General features: G+C 35.6%; 3 protein-coding genes across 9 annotated transcripts; 2 read left to right on the forward strand and 1 right to left on the reverse strand.

The window, feature by feature from the left end:
- The first annotated feature begins 566 nt into the window (after positions 1–566).
- LOC107219207 (pH-sensitive chloride channel 2) lies at positions 567–7,629 on the forward strand. 2 transcript variants are annotated; one of them, XM_046740969.1, is made up of 9 exons: positions 567–912; positions 4,267–4,459; positions 4,619–4,833; positions 5,154–5,236; positions 5,358–5,513; positions 5,623–5,778; positions 6,024–6,189; positions 6,273–6,459; positions 6,550–7,629. In XM_046740969.1, exons 1-9 carry the CDS (start codon positions 824–826, stop codon positions 6,820–6,822), a joined length of 1,518 nt encoding a protein of 505 aa, XP_046596925.1. In that variant the 5' UTR covers positions 567–823; the 3' UTR covers positions 6,823–7,629. The 2 variants fall into 2 exon arrangements, with proteins under 2 accessions (XP_046596925.1, XP_015512845.2); XM_015657359.2 differs by having other exon boundaries at positions 568–912; positions 4,604–4,833; positions 6,550–7,628.
- Positions 7,630–11,442: 3,813 nt separating this feature from the next.
- Positions 11,443–19,978, forward strand: LOC107219155 (kinesin-like protein KIF19). Of its 5 annotated transcripts, none has more exons than XM_046740964.1 (14): positions 11,443–12,175; positions 13,715–13,786; positions 13,911–14,021; positions 15,243–15,446; positions 16,016–16,165; positions 16,303–16,512; positions 16,759–17,222; positions 17,290–17,456; positions 17,523–17,677; positions 17,739–17,952; positions 18,011–18,161; positions 18,292–18,336; positions 18,490–18,634; positions 18,830–19,978. In XM_046740964.1, exons 1-14 carry the CDS (start codon positions 12,074–12,076, stop codon positions 18,854–18,856), a joined length of 2,217 nt encoding a protein of 738 aa, XP_046596920.1. In that variant the 5' UTR covers positions 11,443–12,073; the 3' UTR covers positions 18,857–19,978. The 5 variants fall into 5 exon arrangements, with proteins under 5 accessions (XP_046596920.1, XP_046596919.1, XP_046596921.1 ...); XM_046740963.1 differs by having other exon boundaries at positions 11,452–12,175; positions 18,482–18,634; XM_046740965.1 differs by lacking the exon at positions 11,443–12,175 and adding an exon at positions 12,472–12,490 and having other exon boundaries at positions 18,482–18,634.
- LOC107219156 (elongator complex protein 6) lies at positions 19,737–22,288 on the reverse strand. Of its 2 annotated transcripts, none has more exons than XM_046740978.1 (3): positions 21,977–22,288; positions 21,680–21,799; positions 19,737–21,368 (listed from the first exon to the last, which is right to left on the reverse strand). In XM_046740978.1, exon 3 carries the CDS (start codon positions 21,350–21,352, stop codon positions 20,498–20,500), a length of 855 nt encoding a protein of 284 aa, XP_046596934.1. In that variant the 5' UTR covers positions 21,353–21,368; positions 21,680–21,799; positions 21,977–22,288; the 3' UTR covers positions 19,737–20,497. The 2 variants fall into 2 exon arrangements, with proteins under 2 accessions (XP_046596934.1, XP_015512742.1); XM_015657256.2 differs by having other exon boundaries at positions 21,732–21,799; positions 21,977–22,287.
- Positions 22,289–23,264: the final 976 nt, after the last annotated feature.

The raw sequence follows: 23,264 nt of genomic DNA on the forward strand, positions 1-23,264 counted from the left end.
ACTCTATGTATTAATTACCAATTTCGATTAATCATTTAATGAATCCGATATTTTTATAAAACTTCGTAACTCGCGCAACTGCTGGACAAATCGTTAAAGAAAAAAGCACGTTAAATTTCTTTTCATGGGATTGTTTTTGCAGCACGTGTTGCAATGTGAACGATATTACGTAAATGCGATTCATTTCACATGATTGAGCAATTGATAGTAATCACGTTTTCGAATCTCTTAACTTCTTCCGTTTCTTAAATTTGTTTTCTTCGTTTCGTCTACCTATTTACTAAAGTTTCTCAAATTGAAACTCGCAATTAACGTTTTGTACAAAAGCACGTCGGTCACGAAAATTAAGGCTTGATCAAAGAACACTTTGTCGCGATTTTCAACAACAAATTGTTGTAAGAATAATTGGTTTTTGTTTTTTCTTTTTTCTATCTAGCATTGTATTACTAACAATCCGGATCTTCCAAATTTGCATAACATTAAATGAAAATGTCCTCGATAATGGTGGGCAAAAAAAAAGTTGACTTTTTTTTTTTCATGTTTCTTGTTGTGTTTTTTTTTTTAATCGTATACATACTTACATTGTTGAAAATGATATGTGAAAACGTCTGCAGCTGGTAATCCTTGAGCATACCAAGCTGTTGTTACCCCAGCCTAGTCTTTCAGTATGATTGTGTACTCTAAGCAGAGCACTGTGCCAAGTGGGAGCCACTTCGTTTTGTTGATCATACACCTCTCCTGCAAGCTTTCCAGACTGAATACCAAGCGCCTCTGTGTTAAAAACTGGTCAGAGATAATCTGACTGTCGTTAAAGAAGCTCGAAATGGCTCGTTCGGACGGGTGCATCATCTTCCTTCTCTGGGGGATACTTCTTACATTGAAAGAAATTTGTTTGGTGGAAAGTGTCAATGCGTAAGTCCCTCTCTCACTCTGTTGTCGTTTGTTTTTATTCTTTTATTCCCCCCCCCATCAATTCTTTTATTCCTACAAATAATACTATTGGCACAATTGACTTGTCGGTTATTAAAAATAAATGCTTTGTATAATATTTATTTTATTGTTAAAGTCTCGCCGAGTGGGTAATATTCTTAATCTGTCATAACATATACTCGTGACATCCTACGTGTCAAATACCGAACGATCTTTGTTAAAACACACATTTTTGCACTCGGTTTATTAGTTTTTTAATTACACATAAAACATGTTTACTTGTTGCTATTTTCACATTTTTCAATTCGTCTACCATGGTGACAAATTCTTTTAGCGCGGTACTTCGTGACATTGAAATGAATTTATACTACCTTTGAGTTTGAGTCTGGTGTTGTTGCGCCAAATGTATCAACAATGGTGAACTTCCTGTTGCACGTGGTTAGTACCTAAAACCGAATTAGCGTACGTTTATTACAAAAGAATATTTTATCAAAGACCGAATATTATGTGTATGCATAACATGCACATATTATGGAGTACAAAGATTTGTTATGACCGGTTTGAGAACCTTTTTAGCTCGTCTAAATGAGTATTTCATTGATGGAATTTCACTGTATTTAAACGACTAGGTTCTGACCAATTTTTGAGAATAAGTCGCACGCAAAATTCACTCGTACTGTGGGTAATGATCGTGAAGTATTTGATTACGAAAGGACTGTGGAAAAAAAAGAAAATCTGCACGTGTATAGACTGTAAATTTTGTGCAATACTTTTGTATGATTTAGCAGTGTATTTATTGTTACTGAAGAACAATCGGATCTACTGACTTCCTTGTTACATTAATGACTGTTACGTTTATTGTATGTCCTCATGGCCGTACCAATTCATTGCACGTTACCAATTTCTACCACAATTCTCGATTAGGTACATTAAGCGTTATTGGGCATGGAGGAGCCATCGTATATATCTGTATAAATACCTTATCACCTAGCTAGCGTAAAAACATTTGTTTTATTGAAGTGTAAAACGACGGAAACTTTCAATGTTATTAGAGCGGAACATCCAGCCTTCGCTATGCTCTAAGAAAAGAATAGATTCATGATTCTTATACATGGTGACTATTGTAACAACAGAGTGGACAAACCGATTAATCGAACAATAGTTAATGTAAACTGCTGCACTAATGGTCAAAAAAGAAAAAGAGATAAAATCTCAATAAGATCTCTGTTTTCACAATAACAATGTGGTTACAGTTTTTACAGGCATTCTTTGCAATAATACTCTGAAAAGAAAAGTTTCCACTTTCTCATACCCGTTTTATCGAATTATTCAGGCATGAAGAAAATAAGGAGAAAAAAAAGTACACGGCTAGTTTTTGTCACTTGAGTAGCAATCTGATTCAAGTTTTAACAGGAAAATTATTACAGGATAAAATGTAGGAGAGGAATGATGAGGCGTTGATTGCAAAAAAAAAAAAAAATCAATAATTACTGAGCTTTTACTTTCTGAAATCAGGAATCGACAAGTAGATTTTTTGTCCTCTGTTACGTAGTAAAAATTTCTAAGGAATTATCAAAACAACTGTTGGGAAAAAAAAATAACATCTTTCACATATGCGGAGAACGTGCTCACAATCATTATTTCGTTGTCCTAATTATTAATAAAAAAAAGACATTGACGTGTATTTTAACAATGTCTGGTTATTGAAAAGAAACTGTATATTTGTCTACTAATTAACAAAATTTCTACCAACTGTAGGAATAATTAGGTAACATTCACCTGTGCAAATAAAACTGAATGACAATATTATCGTTGGAATTAACGTTATTTGAACATAGATCCTAATTTTCTAAAATGTTGATAGTTTCCTTAAGAGTTTTATACGAATTTAGAGTTGTTCAAATTTGATTAAACTCAATGAAAATAACGATCCCTATTCTTTCAACTTCTAGACAATTGTTATTTGTCTATTCTCTTTGTACAGGCTGATTTTCAACGTTTTACGGTTCCCAGGTTTACTTAGATAAATGCAGCTCTTAAAAAATTTTACATTATTAAGCCCCAGTTTAAACAGGGTGGTTACCATTGTAGACGCATTCAAGTTAAACAAATGTGACGCAAAGTGAAAACAGAGCTACGTCACAATGTGAGCGAATATTTAGCATGTATATACTATAAATTTCCGGGTGTAATAGATAACGGTTGAAAAAAATGTATCATTTGATGTTGGGCGGTTTTTTTTTTTTTTCTGTTTCTCAATTATTTATTACATTTTTTTTCTCTCTGCCCGACATGGTCACATGTGTTCTATTAAGTTTGTTTTATTTTATCACACGGAGAAAAATGTGTGTTCACTATAAATTATACTACACCATCAATATAAACAAATTGTAAATTTACACTATTGAGCACACACACTTCGTGCTGCGGATTCTCTGCCTCAATTTACTAGCTAGATCTCTAATTGTAAGGTGTACCTTTATGCCACATTTCACCACTGTTATCTTTCGATACACATGCTAAATTAAACAGGTTTGTTTACAGTACACAGGGATCCCGTGATGCACGCTGTTATTGTAGTAGAAAATAATGCGTTATATTTGAGATCTATGATGGCCTCCACTGTCAAATTGAAAATTTAATTCCGATGCATCTTTTGCTTCGCCTTATTTTGCTTTTTTTCATTTCACTTATTTGACATATTTAATTCTTTCTGTGAAATAGTGATTTGATTTTACTAAATTATCGTTGAAATGCGTGACGATGTTAATCCCGATTCAAATAACGTGTCGAAAGAAAAATTAGAATTGGGAATATAATATGATTGCAAATTTTTTCAATTGGTAATCATTCTTTCTTACCGTATCGATATACAGGACCCACACGTATATTTGTGTATATGCGTGCATCATATTCGCTTGTATTATTCAGTCATGTGCTGTAGTTTATGTAAACGACATTTATGTCATCTGGAAACTATACAATGCAACAAAGAACCATTATTTGTGAGAAGATACTTGCTGAATATTAATTTCAGTTTTAGTTCATGCATAGCATCTCATATTTTTCGTTACGCTATTTATTTCTAATTCTACTTTTTTTTTTCCCCCTCCTCAAACGATTTGCCCAGTAACATATGTACGAATATGTTTGGCGGATAAATCTGTTGACCTCTGGGGAAAATAAAATGAAAATGTTTCAAACATGCCTCACTGTCTTTGATTACCGACAGAGGTTTACAGGGAATTTGAGAATGATAATGTCGCCTAGAATTTCTGAAAATACGTGTGGATTGTCCTATGCTAAACATATTCATTGTTATTTTTATTGCTACAGAATGCAGGGGAGTTGTCCTGCGTTAAATGGTGCAAGCAGCTTTACACAGACTGAACTTTTAATTGAGCTAACAAATGATTGCCGCTACGATAAGATGGTTCGTCCACCGGGTGAAAAGAATGATACTGACCCAATCATAGTCGCTTCGAGAGCTTATATATATACGATACAATCGAACATGGCAAAAACACTGGTAATGTAGTTTAAAATTAACGTAAAATATTTTATAACGGCCGATCAGTATACTTATGATAAACAGGCCGACGAATAGATGTATAGATTCTTCCCATTTTGCGATAATAAATTTCTTTCTTCAAAGATAATTTTATAATTTCAGCAATTTGACATACAGATGATGCTGCAGTTCCGGTACCTTGACAAAAGGTTGAGGTTTGCCGAAATTGCTCCTCATTTGCCACAAATTATTGGAGGCAAATCAGCTCATGACCTTATATGGACTCCTTCGGTTTATGTTGCAAATGAACGAAGCTCCGTCATAATGGGTAACGGTGTGAAAGATCTACTTATATCTATCGATCCCAATGGTACGGTTCTCCTCACCTCCAGGTAAGTCAATCATGCTTGAGTAATTTTAATGTCGGATAATTGAGACAATTTATAAATTCATTTGCTGATGCGATAAGAACATCAAAGTTATTTCTTTGATAGATTCGTTGTATGCATTTCATTGTGATTTACTAACGCTGTGACATATTTATACTTTGCTGATAAATTGGTGTCAAAAGCACGAGCAAAATAGTTTAAAAATAGTCTTTCAGATCTCGTCTAACAAGACCGTTGTAAAAATTTCCAGAACAAATTCTGACTGAGTTTTAACAATTGATAACGATTTCCAATCTTTATCGGTAATTATATATGTTTTTCAGACTAGCGGCAACCCTCAACTGTGGCTTGCGACTGGAAAAATTTCCATTTGATGTTCAAGAGTGTCCGCTAAGTTTTGAGAGCTGTACGTTCGAATTATATGAATTCAACTTCAATCTCTTTTTTCTCGTTAGATAAAATTTTTATCCTGAATGTGTTTTAAATATGTTTAGAATCTGTTTTGAAATCATGATTTTTCTCTTCAGGGTCGAACAATGTTCATGAAATGAAATTGGTGTGGGATGACTCTCCAATACTGTTAGCCAAAGAGCTGCATTTAACTGAGTATAGTCTTGTTACTTATTGGGTGAATGAGTCTGACGTTTCGTACACAGTTGCCCAACAGCACTATGGTCATTTTGGTTTGTATTTTCTAAATACTTTAATTGGAAATTCCTTTCTCCTTTTACTATTTACAGCCGGCACATGGAATTATTTACAAATATCATTTTTCACTATGCAATGTTACAGCGGGAAACTTCAGCACCATAAGTATTACCTTCAAGCTTGCTCGCGAGATGGGATTCTTCATTATGGATTATTACATACCCTCGATTCTTATCGTCGTTATTTCATGGGTGTCGTTTTGGCTACACATGGACGCGAGTCCTCCAAGAATTGTATTAGGTATTTCTTCCCACATTATATTACTTTTCATTACTTTTCATTACTTGCATTCTTATGTCATAAATATTAATCAATAATAACTTTTGTGTGTCTAATTTATCATTTACTTTCGACTGTTTTTTATAGTATCAATTTGGATGATAATTAAATAGAATTTCGAAGTAGTATTTCCGTCTAGTCCGTATGCCTTTCCACGAATATTCTGACTTTGTACATTACTATAATTGAATAAATTTGCATTTCAGGAACGAATACAATTTTGGCATTCATGACACTTGCATCCAAAGTCGAAAACTCACTGCCTAAGGTGTCATATATAAAAGCAAGTGAAATCTGGTTTTTGGGCTGCACAATTTTCCTTTTTGCTGCCATGGTTGAATTTGCATTTGTTAATACAATCTACAGAAGAAAGTAATTATTATTATCACTATTAAACCGTATTCGTCACACGCGAGAAACAATTAAATATTTTTTTCACCTTTTTCTACCACCAGGAAAAATGTGCCCCTCAAAAAGGTGAACAGCAAGTATATTCTTAAGTCAACGTTGACACCAAGACTTGCTCGAAAGCAATTTCAGAAAAATACTACCGGTTTGGAACGATCGCGTTCGTGGTCTTCCCTGGATCATGAAAACGCAAATGATTCGGTTTACACAAGTCAAAATTACCTGACTGTGCACGTAAGTGAATCTCCAATAACAGTAGTTCTGGAAATAAGGTAAATTATTTATTTCAAATTTATAATCATACGAACTATATTTATTTCGCAGAGTTTTCCAAGCAGCATGAACATTCCTTCTGTTACAATTGAAGACGACAGAGAGCAAGACTCTGGTGGAAGTATCGTGACTTTGGATACCATAGCTGCACCAGTATCTCCACCAAAGCCACCAACACGACGAGCCACTCTCGCTAATCTAACAACTTTTACCACTATGACACCTCAAGAGATTGCTCAGTGGATAGACAAGCGTAGCAGAATAGTGTTCCCAGTCTCGTTTCTCATATTCAACGTTCTTTACTGGTCTTTTATCTGGATATGAGAACAGCTTTTCCAAACTTTCGTGCATGGTGAATTATTTTCGGAAGACATTCGTACCGGCATGAAATGTAAAAAAAAACCTAATGGACGAAACTGTGAAAGTTTTGAGAGGTTTTTATATTTAGTGATAATTGACAATTGAGTCGCAATCGTTTAGAGAATCTATTTCTCAGCAGCATTAATCAAATCGTAGAGTAATAGGTCTATGCTTATTCGGTACTGTAGCCCTTGGAACATATTCAAGTAGCAAGCAAGAATATTAGTATTTTTTTTCACTTTAGTATTAAATCTTTATTTATTCACGTTTTATCATCTTTACTTTCGATGCATCAAACTTGGTGTCAATGTTAAATTTTACTTATATTTTGACGAATTTTATTATAACATAGTGAGATCGTATTTTCGAATCTTACTTGTTTCTTATATCTGCAGCGTGTGCCACTAGCTTACGTGTGAATGCTTAGATTTAGCACAAATTATTTACACGTAAGAACAACAAAAAGCCAACTCAGAGACTATCGTTCTTTTAAATACTCTACTCATTCGTATAACAGATAACACCGCGATCTAGTATTACTATGCATTTTAAGTATACCCATACCAGTACGAAGTGGAGGAAAATTTCGTTAATTTTGCATATCAAGATCACTGTTGATCCATAACTACTGTAATGTAAGAGTTTAGTCATTGACTCCCACTGCTATTTAGAATAAGCATAAATAATTTATCTTCCGAGAAGATCAATAGTTGTGTAAAAGAAGAAAAAAAACAAATCAAAAGAAAGAAAAACAACGCGTTTGGCAATGTGTAACCCGCCCCATATTCAATTTTTATACCAGACAATCTTCTAACGTGCAAGTTTGAACAGGATTTATTTAAAAGTCTAATTTTATTTTCAAATTCGTCTATCGTTTCCTCATACCTGATAACATCGCGCGCGTGTTTACCTTCTTCGTGGTGAGGAATATTCGGAAATTTAAACAGACGTGTAACACGAAGATCGATAATGCAGACAATGGAATAGTTCCATACATATCTTACACATCACATAGCATATACGTATATATGTTTCAATGTATATACCATATGCATTTTTTTTCAGCCTATTGAGATACAGTTGAAACGTTTTCACGTATGGATGAATTTAAACGGTCTCTCGAATTATTAGAAACCTCAGATATCGTCAAAATACGAAATCATTCGTTTGCATTTGTCGTTGGTTGTTGCGTAAAACTAGGATCTATACCTACTAAGGTGTTGCAAAATTATCAGACAATATCAAAAGTATTCCGGCAGTGCAATTACATACAAAACTACGTAACGAGCAGCGGCATCAACCGCTATCACAAAACGTCTGACGTTATTTTATTGAATCAATTAACTGGAGATAACACAGATGGTATGAGCTAACAATTAAGTCATTTTATTCTCGTGACGTCAGCGCGCCATTTTTGCCCTCATCCAACACCGCCGACGCAATTTCGTTAATAACTAAATGTGGTTTCTTTTAAACTGGCCAATGCATATAAAAAAAATTGGATCATCACACCGTTCCAAGGTGAGAAGGTTTAACGTTTACGTGAATTAGGGCGCAATTAAGTACTCGAACACGCTACATTTTTAACAGCGTTATTCTAATTGTACACACATACAACCTCCGATGTAATCAATGTTTGAAAGTGTTTCATGGCTTCAAGACTTGGTCAAGATTTCGGTAAAATATAGTCTGCGTTGAAACGTGCAATCCTTTTAATAGCAAAATTCTTTAATCGATGATATAAAATTGATAATAATATATAGGATAGTTTCTCAGAGCGAAAAATATTACAATCTAATATAGATGCTGTTTGGATATATTAAACAAAAACAAATTGGCTGAATTCATTTTCAAATATTTCAAGTCCAACCGTGAATAAGAACTGAGATAGTATAAAATTGTTCCTCAATGCGAGGAATGTGTAATCATCTTTTTTCCGTACTCGTTCTTCTGACTCTAGTAGAGGAAAACGATTATATTGTTGAGTATGTGTAAGTACAGTAATGTTCATTAATGCCTTGGGCTTCTGGCTAACTTGTTTTCGATCCGAAACAAAATGCGAGTTCGATTCTGTACGAATTATGTGACATTGCCTGGCGATGCCGCCGGCATGAGATTGGGAGTCGTTGTCACATAATTCGCATAGAATCGAAGTCGCATCTTGTTTCGGACCGAAAACAAGTTAGCCGGAAGCCCAAGGCCTTAATGGACGTTACCGTACACTATCCACTAAGGGTACAAACCAAGAATATTGAGGTACCTGAAAAAACGTTCATATTGTTGCAGGTAATGCTGAAAGTCTGAGGTGATCCTAAATCCGGTGATTAATTGTTACAAACACTGAATTTTAGTCGGTGAGATAGCTCTACGTGTCGGACTATTACTGTAGTATACGAAATTTGAAAAAAAAAACCTGTCCGATATCGTTGAACCTTGGATCGCCCCAAACCGTCGCAATTAATCCCAGCAACGCGAATGTTAGTCTAAGTATATTCATATTATAGTGTACAGGGAACATTTGATGTTTGCGCGGCGGTTGAAGCCACTGAACTATATGGTTGAAACGTGCAGGATAATTGGACCTGCAATATGCACTCTGCCGCTCATTCATATTTCAGAATGTATCCTGTACATTCCCAACTGTTACACCCTAATCGTTGTACCTATAAAGCATTCGTTACATCACGGTACTTGCATTTTTTATCGATTGCCAAGGTGGTGCAAACTATATATAACGTGTTTCGTTTCATGAACAGAACTGGCCGCCAACGGTAACATCGATTATTTCGCGTGTCCCCCCACACATATATCTATGAATATACCTTTTATTTGATGTCCATGCAATGGTGTTAGATTGTCGATGTTTTTAATCATAGCGATAATCATTCTTTGCCGTTAGCAGCCCCTTTTTCCTTTTGCTTTCCTTCAGGCGTTTACTCACCTTTTCCACGACCGTCATCCGTTGCACCAAGGATTCGGTACATATTGGACTTTATTTGAATAATCTTGATCGATCAGTTATCCAAAAATTTTATGTTGTGTTCTAAGAATTGGCATCCCCGTGTCACCGAATCTCACATTAATTTTAAAGTTGACGAAAAATATAAATAATTAGCCACTAGGTAAAATAATAGCTTGTATTCCGAATTTACGAATATACCTGTGAATATTATACAGGTTTCTTTTTGTCAAGTTTACTTTGCCGCGATGTAATAATTAACGATTATATACGCATAATATTTTTCGACCTTCGTTTCGGCCATATGTTATGTATATTCGGACCGAAAGACTGACAGAAAATCAATCATTGATAAAATCGTATGTTCATTGTCAAGTTTAGCGTATAGATTATCATTATTATACTTATGATTTATAAGGAAATTGTACCCGTATACAGCGTTGCGGGTGTCATCATTTTCATAGAGCATATTACCAAAAACATTACACAGGTGGTAACGAAATCGATACTGAGTGTACAACGATTGGAGTGACAATGAGCATCGCTGCAATTTACATGGATAGGTAAATAATTGACCCAGACGTGATCAGAGCTACAAGGCATTTGACTATTTTTTGCTAGTTTTGTTGATATCGTAAGTATAGCTGGTAGGCGTATGTAATTTTACCGCGAGTCAAGTGCAAATATTGACCGCGCGACTACGTGAGGCTATTACTCGCGGAGGAGAAAAAAATATTTAATTTCTCTGCACGCATTTAGACGTGTAATAACATCTTTGCATAAAAGATGAATAGATATGATTTTGAATTCACCCTGTCGCTTAATTATTACAGGCATATGCGGACGCAGTATTACACGGGAGAAACGCGTAAGTGTTCTATTATGAATCGATATTATATACATGTACACGCGATCTGTGGTACATTGACTTGACCTTTCCCTTGGATGGGTATAGTTGTGTTTTTTTTTCCCCCATTTTTTAATTCCCATTTTTATATCGATCAAGGCCCACGTGGATTTTATTTCTTTTCAATGTTTTTTCGTACACGTTCACTTTGGAAATACATATTAAAATGAGTTATGCAATCGAAAAATGATTGTTTCTTTATATCCTTATATCTTTATCTCGAAAGAGATTATTGCGTCAAAAAATTAGGAAGGAAAAAACACGGCTAGGCATTTAAAAAACGAATCACTTGATACTGTGACAAAATGATTTATTATTAAGACGGTTTTGATGCGTGCAGTTTAATAGCAACCCCGTGAACGCATGCGATCCGAATATTATTCTTCTAACAACTATATGTAACAACCGACGCTTATTATTTACTTACAATATGCAAGCTTATACATGTTCACTATAAAATCTTGTACCACGTGAGAGGGGGGGTCACGAAAGAGAAATGCAGACTGGAAATATCGTAAGTTTCATTTTAATTTGTTTACCGATTTTGTCATCGAATCGCTGACACCCTAAATTACATTAATTTTTGCAATCGAAGCAATTTTTCAGTCGTTGAAACTCGATTGAAGGATGAGAATATTGTAAATTGTTGGAATCCCCTCAAGCACCTAGAATAACTAATGGAACAAACGAATTTAAAATGTGCCAGTTGGCCGTCGCGCAGGGCTGAAGTAAAAACCGCGGGTGTTTGGACACGCGGCCAGCACCCCGTGTCCTTGTGAATAACCTGGCAGGTACGCCGACTCGCCCAACCACCCAGTCGATGGGCGTCAAGACTAAGCGAAGCACGAAAAAATTTGCAAAAGTATCGGGGCCAACCTTCGTTGCCTTGAATCGGCCAAAAATTATTATTTTGATTACCGCTGCAATAAAAAGAAAAACTGTCATCGTTCAATTTCAATTATGTACTCCGTTTCGTTGGGATTCAATTTGAACACTGAGTACCTGTATCGAAAATAAACAGATGTATGGGAAAACGAATTGATTAAAATAAAAAAAAAAAAAAACAGAGAAAAGAAAATTAGGAAAAAATTATGTGACCAGTGAGGTGAAACAATTAATAAACAGTGCAAAGGGAAACATGGCGCGGAGTAGAGCGTGGATAAAGTTTGAGCATTAGAACTAGTTTGCGATTATAATGCATGCATGAACAGCACGTGTTGTGTACAGTTGATAAAAGTTTTGACACATTTTATTATTACATGTGATTACATACTTTGGTATAAATGATAGCTTAGGCTTGTCAGCAGTGGTTTAAAATTTTACACATATTGTCCGTATGTAATAAGAAAATGACGCAGTATAGCAGTGGAAGCGGTAGTAGTACCAGCAGCAGTGGTCAACATGACCTTATTAATCGACCACAAAGATCCATCACTGAGGAAAAGTTGATGGTAATTTCATGAGTTATAAGATTGAAGTTCTCGTCAAAGTTTTGTCCTTTTTTTTCCATCGAAATTTGTAGATTATAGGAATTTCAAATTGCCATGGATTGCAAATTGTTTGTAGTGTTCGAAATATTCGTGTGTCGAAAACGTTTTCTCAAATCTATAGAAATCAATGTTGCCATTGAGTTAATTCCTCGCAATTACCTATATATAGAATTTTGGAAGTTTTTTGTGAGAAACTTTTTCCAGATTTGCGTGCAAATTTACCAACGCGTGTTCGAGGTATCTGCACGTGATTGTCAATGAACAGCCTTGTAATCGGTATGTAATCATAAGAGGTGAAATTGATCAAACTATAGATGACGTGTAAAGTTTTCTAACTTACAATGTCAAATTTTCACACGATTAATTATATATATAACATTATCATGTTTGAGGGTATTCAATTTTTGTAAAAATACCGTGAAAATTATTTCATTGGTCCTGATAACGTGTTTCAATTACGGTTAGAGAAAAGGTCCTTGAAATAATCGCGCGTTTCACATTTACCCTTTGTAATAACGCGTTTATTAACGAAGATTTATCATGTCGTAAAGTGATAATATACGTATATATGTACGTGTAGGGAATTTTGAACACCTATAATTAATGTGGTACACATAATAATCGATAGTGAGGTAACGATAAATCGATAGTGAGTCGACAAAACAACAATATCGTCGTAAGTTTACCAAAATTTCCACATCCTGCTGAGCCCCGCGTACAATTTTTCTCAGGAAGTGGGGCTATATATAGTAGTATAGGTACATTATGTAAGCACGATAATAAAGTGAGATTAACGCGTCAAATAGGGGTAAAAAATGTCTCTAATTGCCCTTGTATAAAATCGATAAATTCACATTATACATAATTGATATGCGGGTTACGCATGTAATTGGCGTTAGCAAATATGGTCAGCGATCGCAAGTGCGACCACCATCAATCTTTCAATAATTACGTCGGTCTTCTGCTATGACGGGTATTAATTTGGGGTAGTACATCCGGTTTTGTTAATAATTAGTTATCCTCATTCCTCTTTTACACAATTTCCTATACACGCGTTATTTTGAAGAATACATTTACTGATCAAGTATTATGATTAAAATAAATAGTTCAAGCTTGCAATTTTGTATAAACTCTTTTGCTTTGTTTCACCATACATATCAAATGATGTATTTTTAAACTCAAAATGATTGGACGAGGATAATTCCTCACTACATAAAAATTAGTAGAATAGAAAATCGGGTTCCGAATGCAGACTTTTATTACCGACCCTTATCGACATTTCACCCAAGACTCAAACCCTTTTCAGCGATGACGTTACCACCTCAGTCAGCGCAGAAAAGAGTTTGAGTCTCGGGTGAAATATCGGTAAGTGTTGTTAGTAGGGATTTGTGTCCAAAACTTTCCTTGTATGTTTATTAAAATTATCGATTTTGGAATTCCCGTCGCTTCAAAAAATCGAAATCTTTTATCTAATTTTTAAATTGCCTATTATCGTTTTAGGTTGCAGTGCGCATCAGGCCGCTGAACTCCGAAGATGATGGGACGAGGGTATTGCATGCAATTAATGATAAGGTAGGGTTAAAGTAGGTTTAGGATTAATGGCAGTTATTGATAAAAAAAATAAAATAAATCAGCTCTTTTCTTGAAAGTTATTTCTTGAAAGTCTTGCATCATTTGTCTGTTTGATGGTATACAGATGGTTGTCATGGAGGAAGTCGACGGAGAGAAGGGAGATGTTCTCCGTCAGAAGCGCGGCGCTTCCCGCCAATATCTCTACGATATTGCGTTCGGCGAGGATTCAACTCAGGTAAAAAATATGTGTCGTACTTATATATACATATTTTTTTAAGTGTAAAGTTTCTAGTATTAAATCGGTGTACACATTAGCTTCAGGCTTTCGCCGGTAATGCCATTAGTAGTTTCTGTTTATAAATTCGTCGACAAACATTCACCATTATACCAGTACGGTCAAAAATTTATTTCTTCACAACCACCGTTGGTGTAAAATGCGTAAATATTCCACGTTATCTCGAGTACCGTAACTATTTTGTGTATACTGTATACTGTATACTGTATAACGGTATTGATTTTTTTCCATCAGGAATATTGGCTCGCACGTCAATATTTTCGCGTTATGTACTTGTAATGTGTACGTATGTACGTAACGAATGTAAAATGAAAACAATGGAAAACATCGATAGCAGAAATTTTATATTTCTCTAAGTTTTTTCTTAACTCGTTGTGAAACAGTAAAATTTAGTTAACTCGTTGTGAAACAGTAAAATTTAGAAAAAACTTATATGCGATATTGTGGAACAAGCTTACATGAGCAGATACAAATTTATAACGTATGAGCAATGTATGTCAAATTTTACCTTAAGAGAAGAAAAAAAAATCATCTGAGGATTTTGTATATTTGTTTCTTCCTTTTCGAGAGAAACTGCTTCAGATATATTGAAAAAAAAAAATCGTAATGTTTCCTCTTTTTCTTTTTAAATCCCTCACCGTATATCGAAATTTATATTCCTCACGTCCGGTGGTATTTCCCCATCTAGAACGCGTGTTTAATCGTAATTGTATCTAAACACGCAAAGATATAACGACCTGATTACTAAATTTAAATTCAAATGGATTGCATTGATCTGGGATCTGTTCAACTCCGTAAAGTAATACTGGGGGTCGAAAATTTTGAATTTTTTAAAATACACAGATATATCGCAGCGTAATAGAATAATTGTCACTTGCACGTTGATAATAAGTCACGTGTTCACCAGCGAGGGTGAAGGTCAGCCCCCAGGATGAAGTCAAGGTCGCGAACTCGCCCCGCGCTGTTCAAATTCCAGCATATCGTGCAAATTCTAAACTAACAGAAATCGCCAGATGGTTTATTCGCAAAATTTACAAATTTTATTTCCGATAATCGTCACAAAGTGTTTCGTAATTTTTGATGAATACGTTACTGACAGGATTTTTTATATTATAAACACAAAAACGAACCGTTAAATTTAGTAACACGGACGTTTTTTAGGAAGCAGTTTACGATGGAACAACCAAAGCTCTTGTTCAAGATGTTTTGAACGGCTATAATGCGACGGTGTTCGCTTACGGAGCTACAGGAGCTGGAAAAACTCATACGATGGTTGGAAGCCCATCTGAACCAGGAGTCATGGTCCGAGCTTTGAACGACATATTTCTCGCTGCTCAAAAACTTCCGACAAACGTAGAATTCGCGGTGAGTTAATTAACCCATTATCAACAATCAATTTCGATCACAGAATTGCTGTTTTTTTTTCAAAAAATTCACAATTGTAGCACAATTTTTCATTTGTCAAGTTTGAACCTTGTTCACAACTAACAGCAGCAGGTAGTGAAAATTTTACTTATAAATTCGATATAACTGTAATTGGCGAATATTGGTTATTTTAATTCCAACGGTAAAAGGATTCGCATTCGAATTAATCCTTTAATCAAAAGGTCTGAATTTCAGTAGACTAATTAAGATTTAACAAAATTGTAAATAATTTCATTATGGATTGATTGTGAGTGTGAGAACGAAATATGAAATCAATTTTGTTCGTTTTGCTCTTTCTTCACAAAGCAAAAATCTCGAACCCATTATCGAGTAAAGGTATGTTTTTCTACCGTCAGAAATTTGAAAAGATTTACAATCAGTCTCGCGTCAAGTCGAAAAGTATAAAGAAAAGTGAACTCTTTCGACCGGGAAATTCAAACTTATGTACATTTAAGACTTACAATTATACGGACATTTCTTATCATAATCTTTCGGTATTATTCGTACAGGTAACCATGTCCTACATGGAAATATACAACGAGAATATCAGAGATCTATTGAATCCTGGAACGGGATACTTGGAATTGCGAGAAGATTCGCGCGGCCGTAATATTCAGGTGTCTGGGCTTTCGGAAATCTCAACAAACTCAACTGAGGAGGTATATAACACTTTATTAAAATATTTAATCCTTTGAACTCTAACGGGTCGATAGTGTAATATAGTACACTGATTATTTCAACTGAACTGATCTAATAAGTGAATATTCATTTCCTTTTTTCTTTTCCTATCGTTCAGGTAATGCAGCTTTTGCACAAAGGAAATAGAGCACGAACCGTGGAACCAACTGCAGCTAACAAAACATCCTCTCGTAGTCATGCACTTCTCAGCGTGACAGTGAAACAAACCCATCCAATCCAGGAGGGTGATCGTGCTAGAACTCGCATTAAACAGGCGCGCCTTTTCATGATCGACTTGGCGGGGTCAGAAAGGGCGAAGCAAACAAAGGTGAGCTAGGGTAACGAATCTATTACAGAATTTTCCAATGAATTATTTTAATTGACTGATTAAACAATAATAATTTTTGGATGACCCAAGTCCCCGAAGTTTATTATTCATTCACTAACATTAACACTAAAATTGTGCTACGATGAAAACTTGGAACACATCCATAATTCAACTGTTTCATAAGTTGACTGTAAAGTATTAATTTATGCAACAAAGGAATAAGCCTGTTGAATCTACCTTCTTCAGAATCAAGGGAAACGTCTTCAAGAGGGAGCGCATATAAACCGGTCTCTGTTAGCGCTTGGTAATTGCATAAATGCACTGTCTGGTGGTGCACGATATGTGAACTATCGGGATTCGAAATTGACGAGGCTGTTGAAAGAGGCGCTAAGTGGTAACTGTCGTACAGTGATGATTGCCCATGTTTCACCATCAAGTAGCCACCGTGATGAGAGTAAAAATACCCTGGCCTACGCAGACAGAGCAAATCGGTTATCGAACAAAGTGGAGAGAAACGTTCTCGACGTTAGTTACCATGTTTCACAGTATCGCAATATCATCAGCGATCTCAAAAGCGAGATATCCAGGCTGCGTAATAAGATGCAGGATGACCGTCCCAGAAGTAATTCAGGTGTCGAAGAGCATGATGGTAATCTGAAAAATCTTAGGGAAAAAATCGTATCTACGTTCAGGGAGCAAATGAGATTAAGGTATGTGAATCGCTGAGCAATATATTTCATCACTTTCCTAATGCTTCTTTTTCTCACTCTTCATCAGACGAAAACTTATGGAATTGGATAGCCATCTCCTTGGATTGAAAATGGCAGCGGAACAACAGCATTCTATTATATCACAGTGGGAGTCACGAAATAATAAATTGTACAAAACCACAAGAGGGTCAACGTCGCGTCGCCTAGGAACAGAGAACTACGACGATGACAGAGGTCAGTTCCGTTTTGCGAACAAATTATCTTGTAGATTTATAACTTCTATTGTAAATTTGACAATAGACTTCCTCGAAGAAATTGAAAATGATGCAGCGATGCAACACGCGTGGGCCGAGCTTGCTGAAATTAACAAGGAACAAGAGCGCTACTCTGAATTGAGGGCAGCTGCAGATCAAGAGCTGGAAAACTGCCGTCAGCGTAGCCTACTTCTTGAAGATGTAAGTGAACGATTAGTGGTCAATTATTGTCTTTTATATTAGACGTATGATTTATTTTAAGGAGCTTCCATCCCGAATTAGTTCAGATGACGAACGAGAATTGTTGGCTCTTATGCTGCGAGTTCATGAACTTGAAGCAGATAAAATGATGCTGCAGAGTGAGAGATTGGTCAAACAACACGAGCTTAGAAGACGCGAATTATTAATCTTACGATATGATAGACAGCGCCAAATATCGGAGGAAATTATCACCAGACAGAGGCAACTGATGGAAGGTATTATTCGAACTCCCTTCATGTATTCAGCTTCAATTAGTTAGTTTCATTATTTCAGATGGCCAATTAACTCTACCTGCCGATTTGCAAGAACTGTATTCAATGTATCAGCAAGAAATCCATGCCGCTGCATATGCTGAGTCTAATCTGAGCGATTCGCCTGGCACAAATTCCAGTCTTGGAAGAAAATTACCTCCAATATCTACCAGGTTTACTTTTAGTCTATTCAAATTGTTCGAAGAAAGGTAAACTGTGAAACAAGACCAAAAAATTGTTCTTACAACAATGGTGCTTACACAAGATTTCTATTGAATCGAAAATTATGTGACATTTTTTCAGGTATGGCTATGAAACTACGAGCACCGATTTTCGAGGGAATAGTAGGTAGGTAATGCGGATACACATGTCATTGTAAATTTGCGACATACGCTTGATTGCAAATCGTAATTCTGTAATTTTGCAATGTGATCAAAGTGGTGGGGAATGTAAGGCTCTAGCAGATCGATGAGGTATTGATTAAATGTGATAGTTCAACAGACTCAGATTGGGAACCTTCGCCTTTACCACAAATCGGAGAGCCATCGACCGACGTCAACCAAATAATGGGGGCCCCTGTACATCCGTTAATATCAGCAGCAGGCCTGTTCCCACCAATTTCGGCAACTATTGGCAGCAGAAATTAGTACGTAAATAATATCGTCACTGTATGGTAGAACCTTTCAGATTTGAATTCTCCGTCACACAAACTCTTAAGTAAATTCATAGCAGGTTGCACGTTGCTTCAGTGCCAGAATTGGCAAAGGTGCGAGGAAGATTCTACGATACTTTACTAGCTTTTGAAATTAAAACCGATTGTTGGATTCTATCTTATTTACAGCGACAAAAATCTAAGACGAACAACTAGTGAAAATAGCATGGCTAATTATGGTACGAGCTTCCAAAAAAATAGCACCTGACGATCAAAATACGACCTGCAGTATCCCGGGCGATACGTGAAAACTGTCACAGCCGATTATGAGGACGAAGATGATGCGGAAGTCACAGTAGAATTAAGAGGAACGAATTTTAAACTACTGAACAGATAATGGGTTAGAGAATTCAGAGTATGAGGATATCGCACATGTTGGTAATTAATGAGAATGCAGAATACTACCAGAGATCGTTTCAGAGAATATTTACAAATAAGTGTACGAGCTGGTTTCGAAAAGTGCAGCTTAAGTCAGTCGCACAAAGCGTATGTATCTAACATACGTATACATACGTAGACTTCACTGACTTTATTATACCTAATTAGGCAACATATCATTTACCTTCATGCGTCAAAGCTGGTAGATTATCTTTTGACTATGTACCATAAATATATTGGAACAACAAGTAATTTAGTCCTTATTTGTAATGCAAGGTAAAGTATATCGAGTGGCAAACCAAATGCATACCTGAATATAATGCTATCATTATCGTGAGATTGTAGTATAACTCAACACTGAATACGATATAATAGGAAATTTAAATTTGCTAAGACAAAATTCTAGTTCGGTATAATCCAGAGTCAACGCTGCACTCTTCTTAGTGAAGAGATTGAAAAAAATCAGTAGTCTTCTCTTTTGTATCATAGTTTGAAACAAAATAATTCAATACCTACATACATGCAACGTACGAACTTCAAATGTATACATATCGACATTGCGCTCAATTACAGTTCATATTGCAGTATATCAGTACTGGGATTACTGTTTTGAATTTGTCATGACAATTACTACTTTCTCGTGTATTTTTTTGTTTCCATTGGTTTACCTATACCGGAAAATACCGACTAGCAACCATACCAGTTGATCTTTTATGAATCGGATAGAACGAGATGCTGTGATGATTATTGTTCTTACGTTCTTAAACGTCGACAAATTCGATGTGTTGAAACTTGAACTTCTTCTGACCAATTGTTTGCACATATTTTTGCAGGTCAAAAACGTGTGGAAGGAAATTTCAATATTATATAAAAATAAATAAAACGAAAGTGCATATGGCAGTTTAACGAGTTTTTCTTTTTCTTTTATACTTTTTCCTATATTTCAATAAATACATATAACGTAATAAGTCGGGTAAAAATGTTGAACGGAATTGTAATAAAAAAAAAAAACAAAAAAAAAACAAATCATTGACACTTGTATAATACATCGTTTTCTTCTGTTGTTTTCTCGCTCAAAAGTAACTGTTAAATTTGCAAATGAAAATGATTCTCACAATGCCTGTTGTCGCATTAATGTTTAAAAATACTCGTTACTCTTCTTTATAAATTGCACAACCGTCGCGATTAGAATAAAACGAATCTCAACAGAGCTTTTTATCCATAAAATAAAATGATGTTTAAACATTGTTCTGCGGTATATGAATAGGCGAAAATTTCAATCATTGGCGACGGTAGGCGAAAGAAGAGATGGAGGCGAAAAAAAAATAACATGGAAAAAACGTATGTAAAAGCAAAAAACCGCGACAAAGAACGCGAACAAAGTCAAGAAAATCTTTGACACGGTTCTTTTAATAAATACTACGATAGCGACGACGAACCAGGTGCGAACATTTTCACTTGACGATCTAGCAGCTTGTACAAATAAGTCGTTTTCTCAGCCCAGCGATACTTCCTCCTGACTTCGTCAACTTTCCATCGAATATTTATCTTCCCTGAAACGTCATTCGCATGCCCGGTACTCAGTGGTTCGACGCTCACTATTAAATCGGACATGTGCTTTAGGCCTATAGCTATCATGTCAGGCTGGCAAGTATCGGGATCAGCTTTATACGTGTGGGTCATAATGCAAACGGAAATCATTGGCTCAAATTCCATTAAGGATCTGAGATACCTAACGTAGAACCAGACATCTCTTAGGCTGAGGCTCATGTCAAACAAATGGCTCAGATCGTCGACTATAACATTGACAGATCCCATCGATTTGAGCATTTCGTGGACCTTGTTTCTAACGGGTGAAAAAAGCTGGCGCACAAGCATCGTGTCCAGCTTCATTATATCTGGGATACCGATGTCCTCGGTGTTTGTGATTTTTCGATCAGTTTTTGTCAGATCAACATTAGCTGCGTCCACAGAGTCGTGTCCCAGGTCCTCTACGTTACTCGCCGCTATTTTCATAGGCTCAACAACCGTCACCTGCCCTCTTTCTTTCAGAACCTTCATGTTGTAGCCAAGCTTCATTCCTACATTGTGGTAGTGGCCGAACGTGTTGTGGAAAAGGACCAAGCAGATTCCTTGGCTCTTTTGCAGGGAGCCAGAAACAACAGCGTTTACTATAAAATTTGCATCGCTTCCATGCTGCTCTTCTATCAGTATTGTTTTACCACACATGTCTACTCTGTCAATTCCCAGTGCGCTGCATACGGAGTCAGTCATTTTGTCGATTTTGTTTCTAGAAAAGTAGAAGATACTGAAATTAACTGACAAATTTAACGGGGAAAAGGTCATAGTTTGAAAAATATAATTTCCAAATTTTAACAACAAGCATACGCATCTTCGGAAATTTATTGACAAGTTACCTCTATCTTTTAATTAATTACAAGACAACGTGATGCAATTTGATTTGGTTATTATTTGTGAATTTATAGTTTTGCAAATATATTTGAATTCTATTGTATACAAAACTTATGAAACTGTTTTCACAGAAAAGAACAATTATAATTCAGATTCGTAACTTCGTAATATTTGTGGATTTATAATTACTTGAATTTGCGTGACCGCGTGTAGCCGGAAAAGAATCCAAAGTATTACGCACCTGTCTGCTTAGTTTTGTGATAGATACGCGAAGAACAGCTTCCAGTGTTTTTCTTCTGCCAATCGAATCTGTTCGAAAGTAATATTTGATTGTTAAACGCATTTAATTTCTACTCGATTTTGACAGTACGTCCCTAACCTAACTTAACAAAAATTCGAACGCGTGCACAGTTCAAACGAATTTGACAGTAAGTTATGAGTAAAGACATTAAAGTAAAAAATAACTATATTTCCAAATTTTGTCACCTTTCAATTTTTTCGAACGTTCGGATATTTCCTTCAGCGAAAATTAAATTTTCATTGAATAAGTTATATGCGGGGCAAAAAAAAATTAAAAAAAAAGTAAAACTCTCCGCTGATGAAGAGGTATTTCTTAGCTGTCCAACTTATTGATATGTATGTGTGCTTCTATACGTGTGATTACATGTGTGATTATACGTGTGTGTGTGCAGTTTTTTGACTCCTCGTGGTTGTGTACTCATCAGCCACACTCCACCTGCACGCTCCACGTTTCACGCGCAACGTGAAAGCGAACGTGAGCCGTGAACACGGCTGTAAATGTGCCCGCCATCAGCTGTTTTCAACGTTCGATATTCCTCTTACTATCAGCGTTGCCAATTTTGAAATAGGATTAATAATGAAATCATTCGTATTAATCTATTGTTTCCCCATTAGCATTATGTTCGCATACTATTCATCCGAATTCTGCAGATTAAAAACTTTTTCAAAGTCGTGTTGCGGTTTTCTCCCTCCAGCATTGTTGTGAAATTGATGTATTACATTGTTGATCATTGTTGTCCGAGTATTGCGTGTGATATATAACAAATGTGCAACGCATGCAAGGCAACTAGCTATATCGTACCGGCTGTCAAAAACTTTATAAAAATCTACGAAGAGTAGTTAAATACCGGTTAAACGTCAATCAGTAAAATTTAGACTTCAGATGAAAATATATTAAATTCATACCGGTAGAAAAGATTTTTTATTTTATATTAAATCACTTTTCTTCAAAATATTGAATTAACACTTTTCCATTGAAAAAAAAATTTTGGTGGACTTATTTTCAATTAGATATGTATTATAATTTGTAGACAGTCAGTTATGAGTTTGTGAATTTCGTACGATTCCTTATAGGTAATATATTTCTTTCATTTGTGATTTAAGATTTCTTACGGTGTGGAATGAAACGGAGGCGGTGAGACAAATCATTAAAATGTTTGATAAAAATATGTTGTTTTAAAAAATAGAGTCCTGGTCGATTTCAACGTTGACGTATATATCTCCAAATATCGAAGTCCACGTATTTCAAATGCGCAAACGGGCTTAATAGCCCCATTCTATACACAATTTTGAACAAAAATACTCGAATACAGTTTCATTTGACGCAAAAATAAGGAAATGGTACGGATCCTACGAAATCGCGATAGTAAATTTGTAGAATTCATGCTGTTTCTTTATTTCTGCGTGTCAAGAAAATGAAGTATAGATTTTTTGTTCAAAAATGTGTATACAATGGAACTGTTAAGCTCTTATT

Source organism: Neodiprion lecontei, chromosome 5 (assembly GCF_021901455.1).
Source record: "Neodiprion lecontei isolate iyNeoLeco1 chromosome 5, iyNeoLeco1.1, whole genome shotgun sequence".
Classification (NCBI taxonomy): domain Eukaryota; kingdom Metazoa; phylum Arthropoda; class Insecta; order Hymenoptera; family Diprionidae; genus Neodiprion; species Neodiprion lecontei.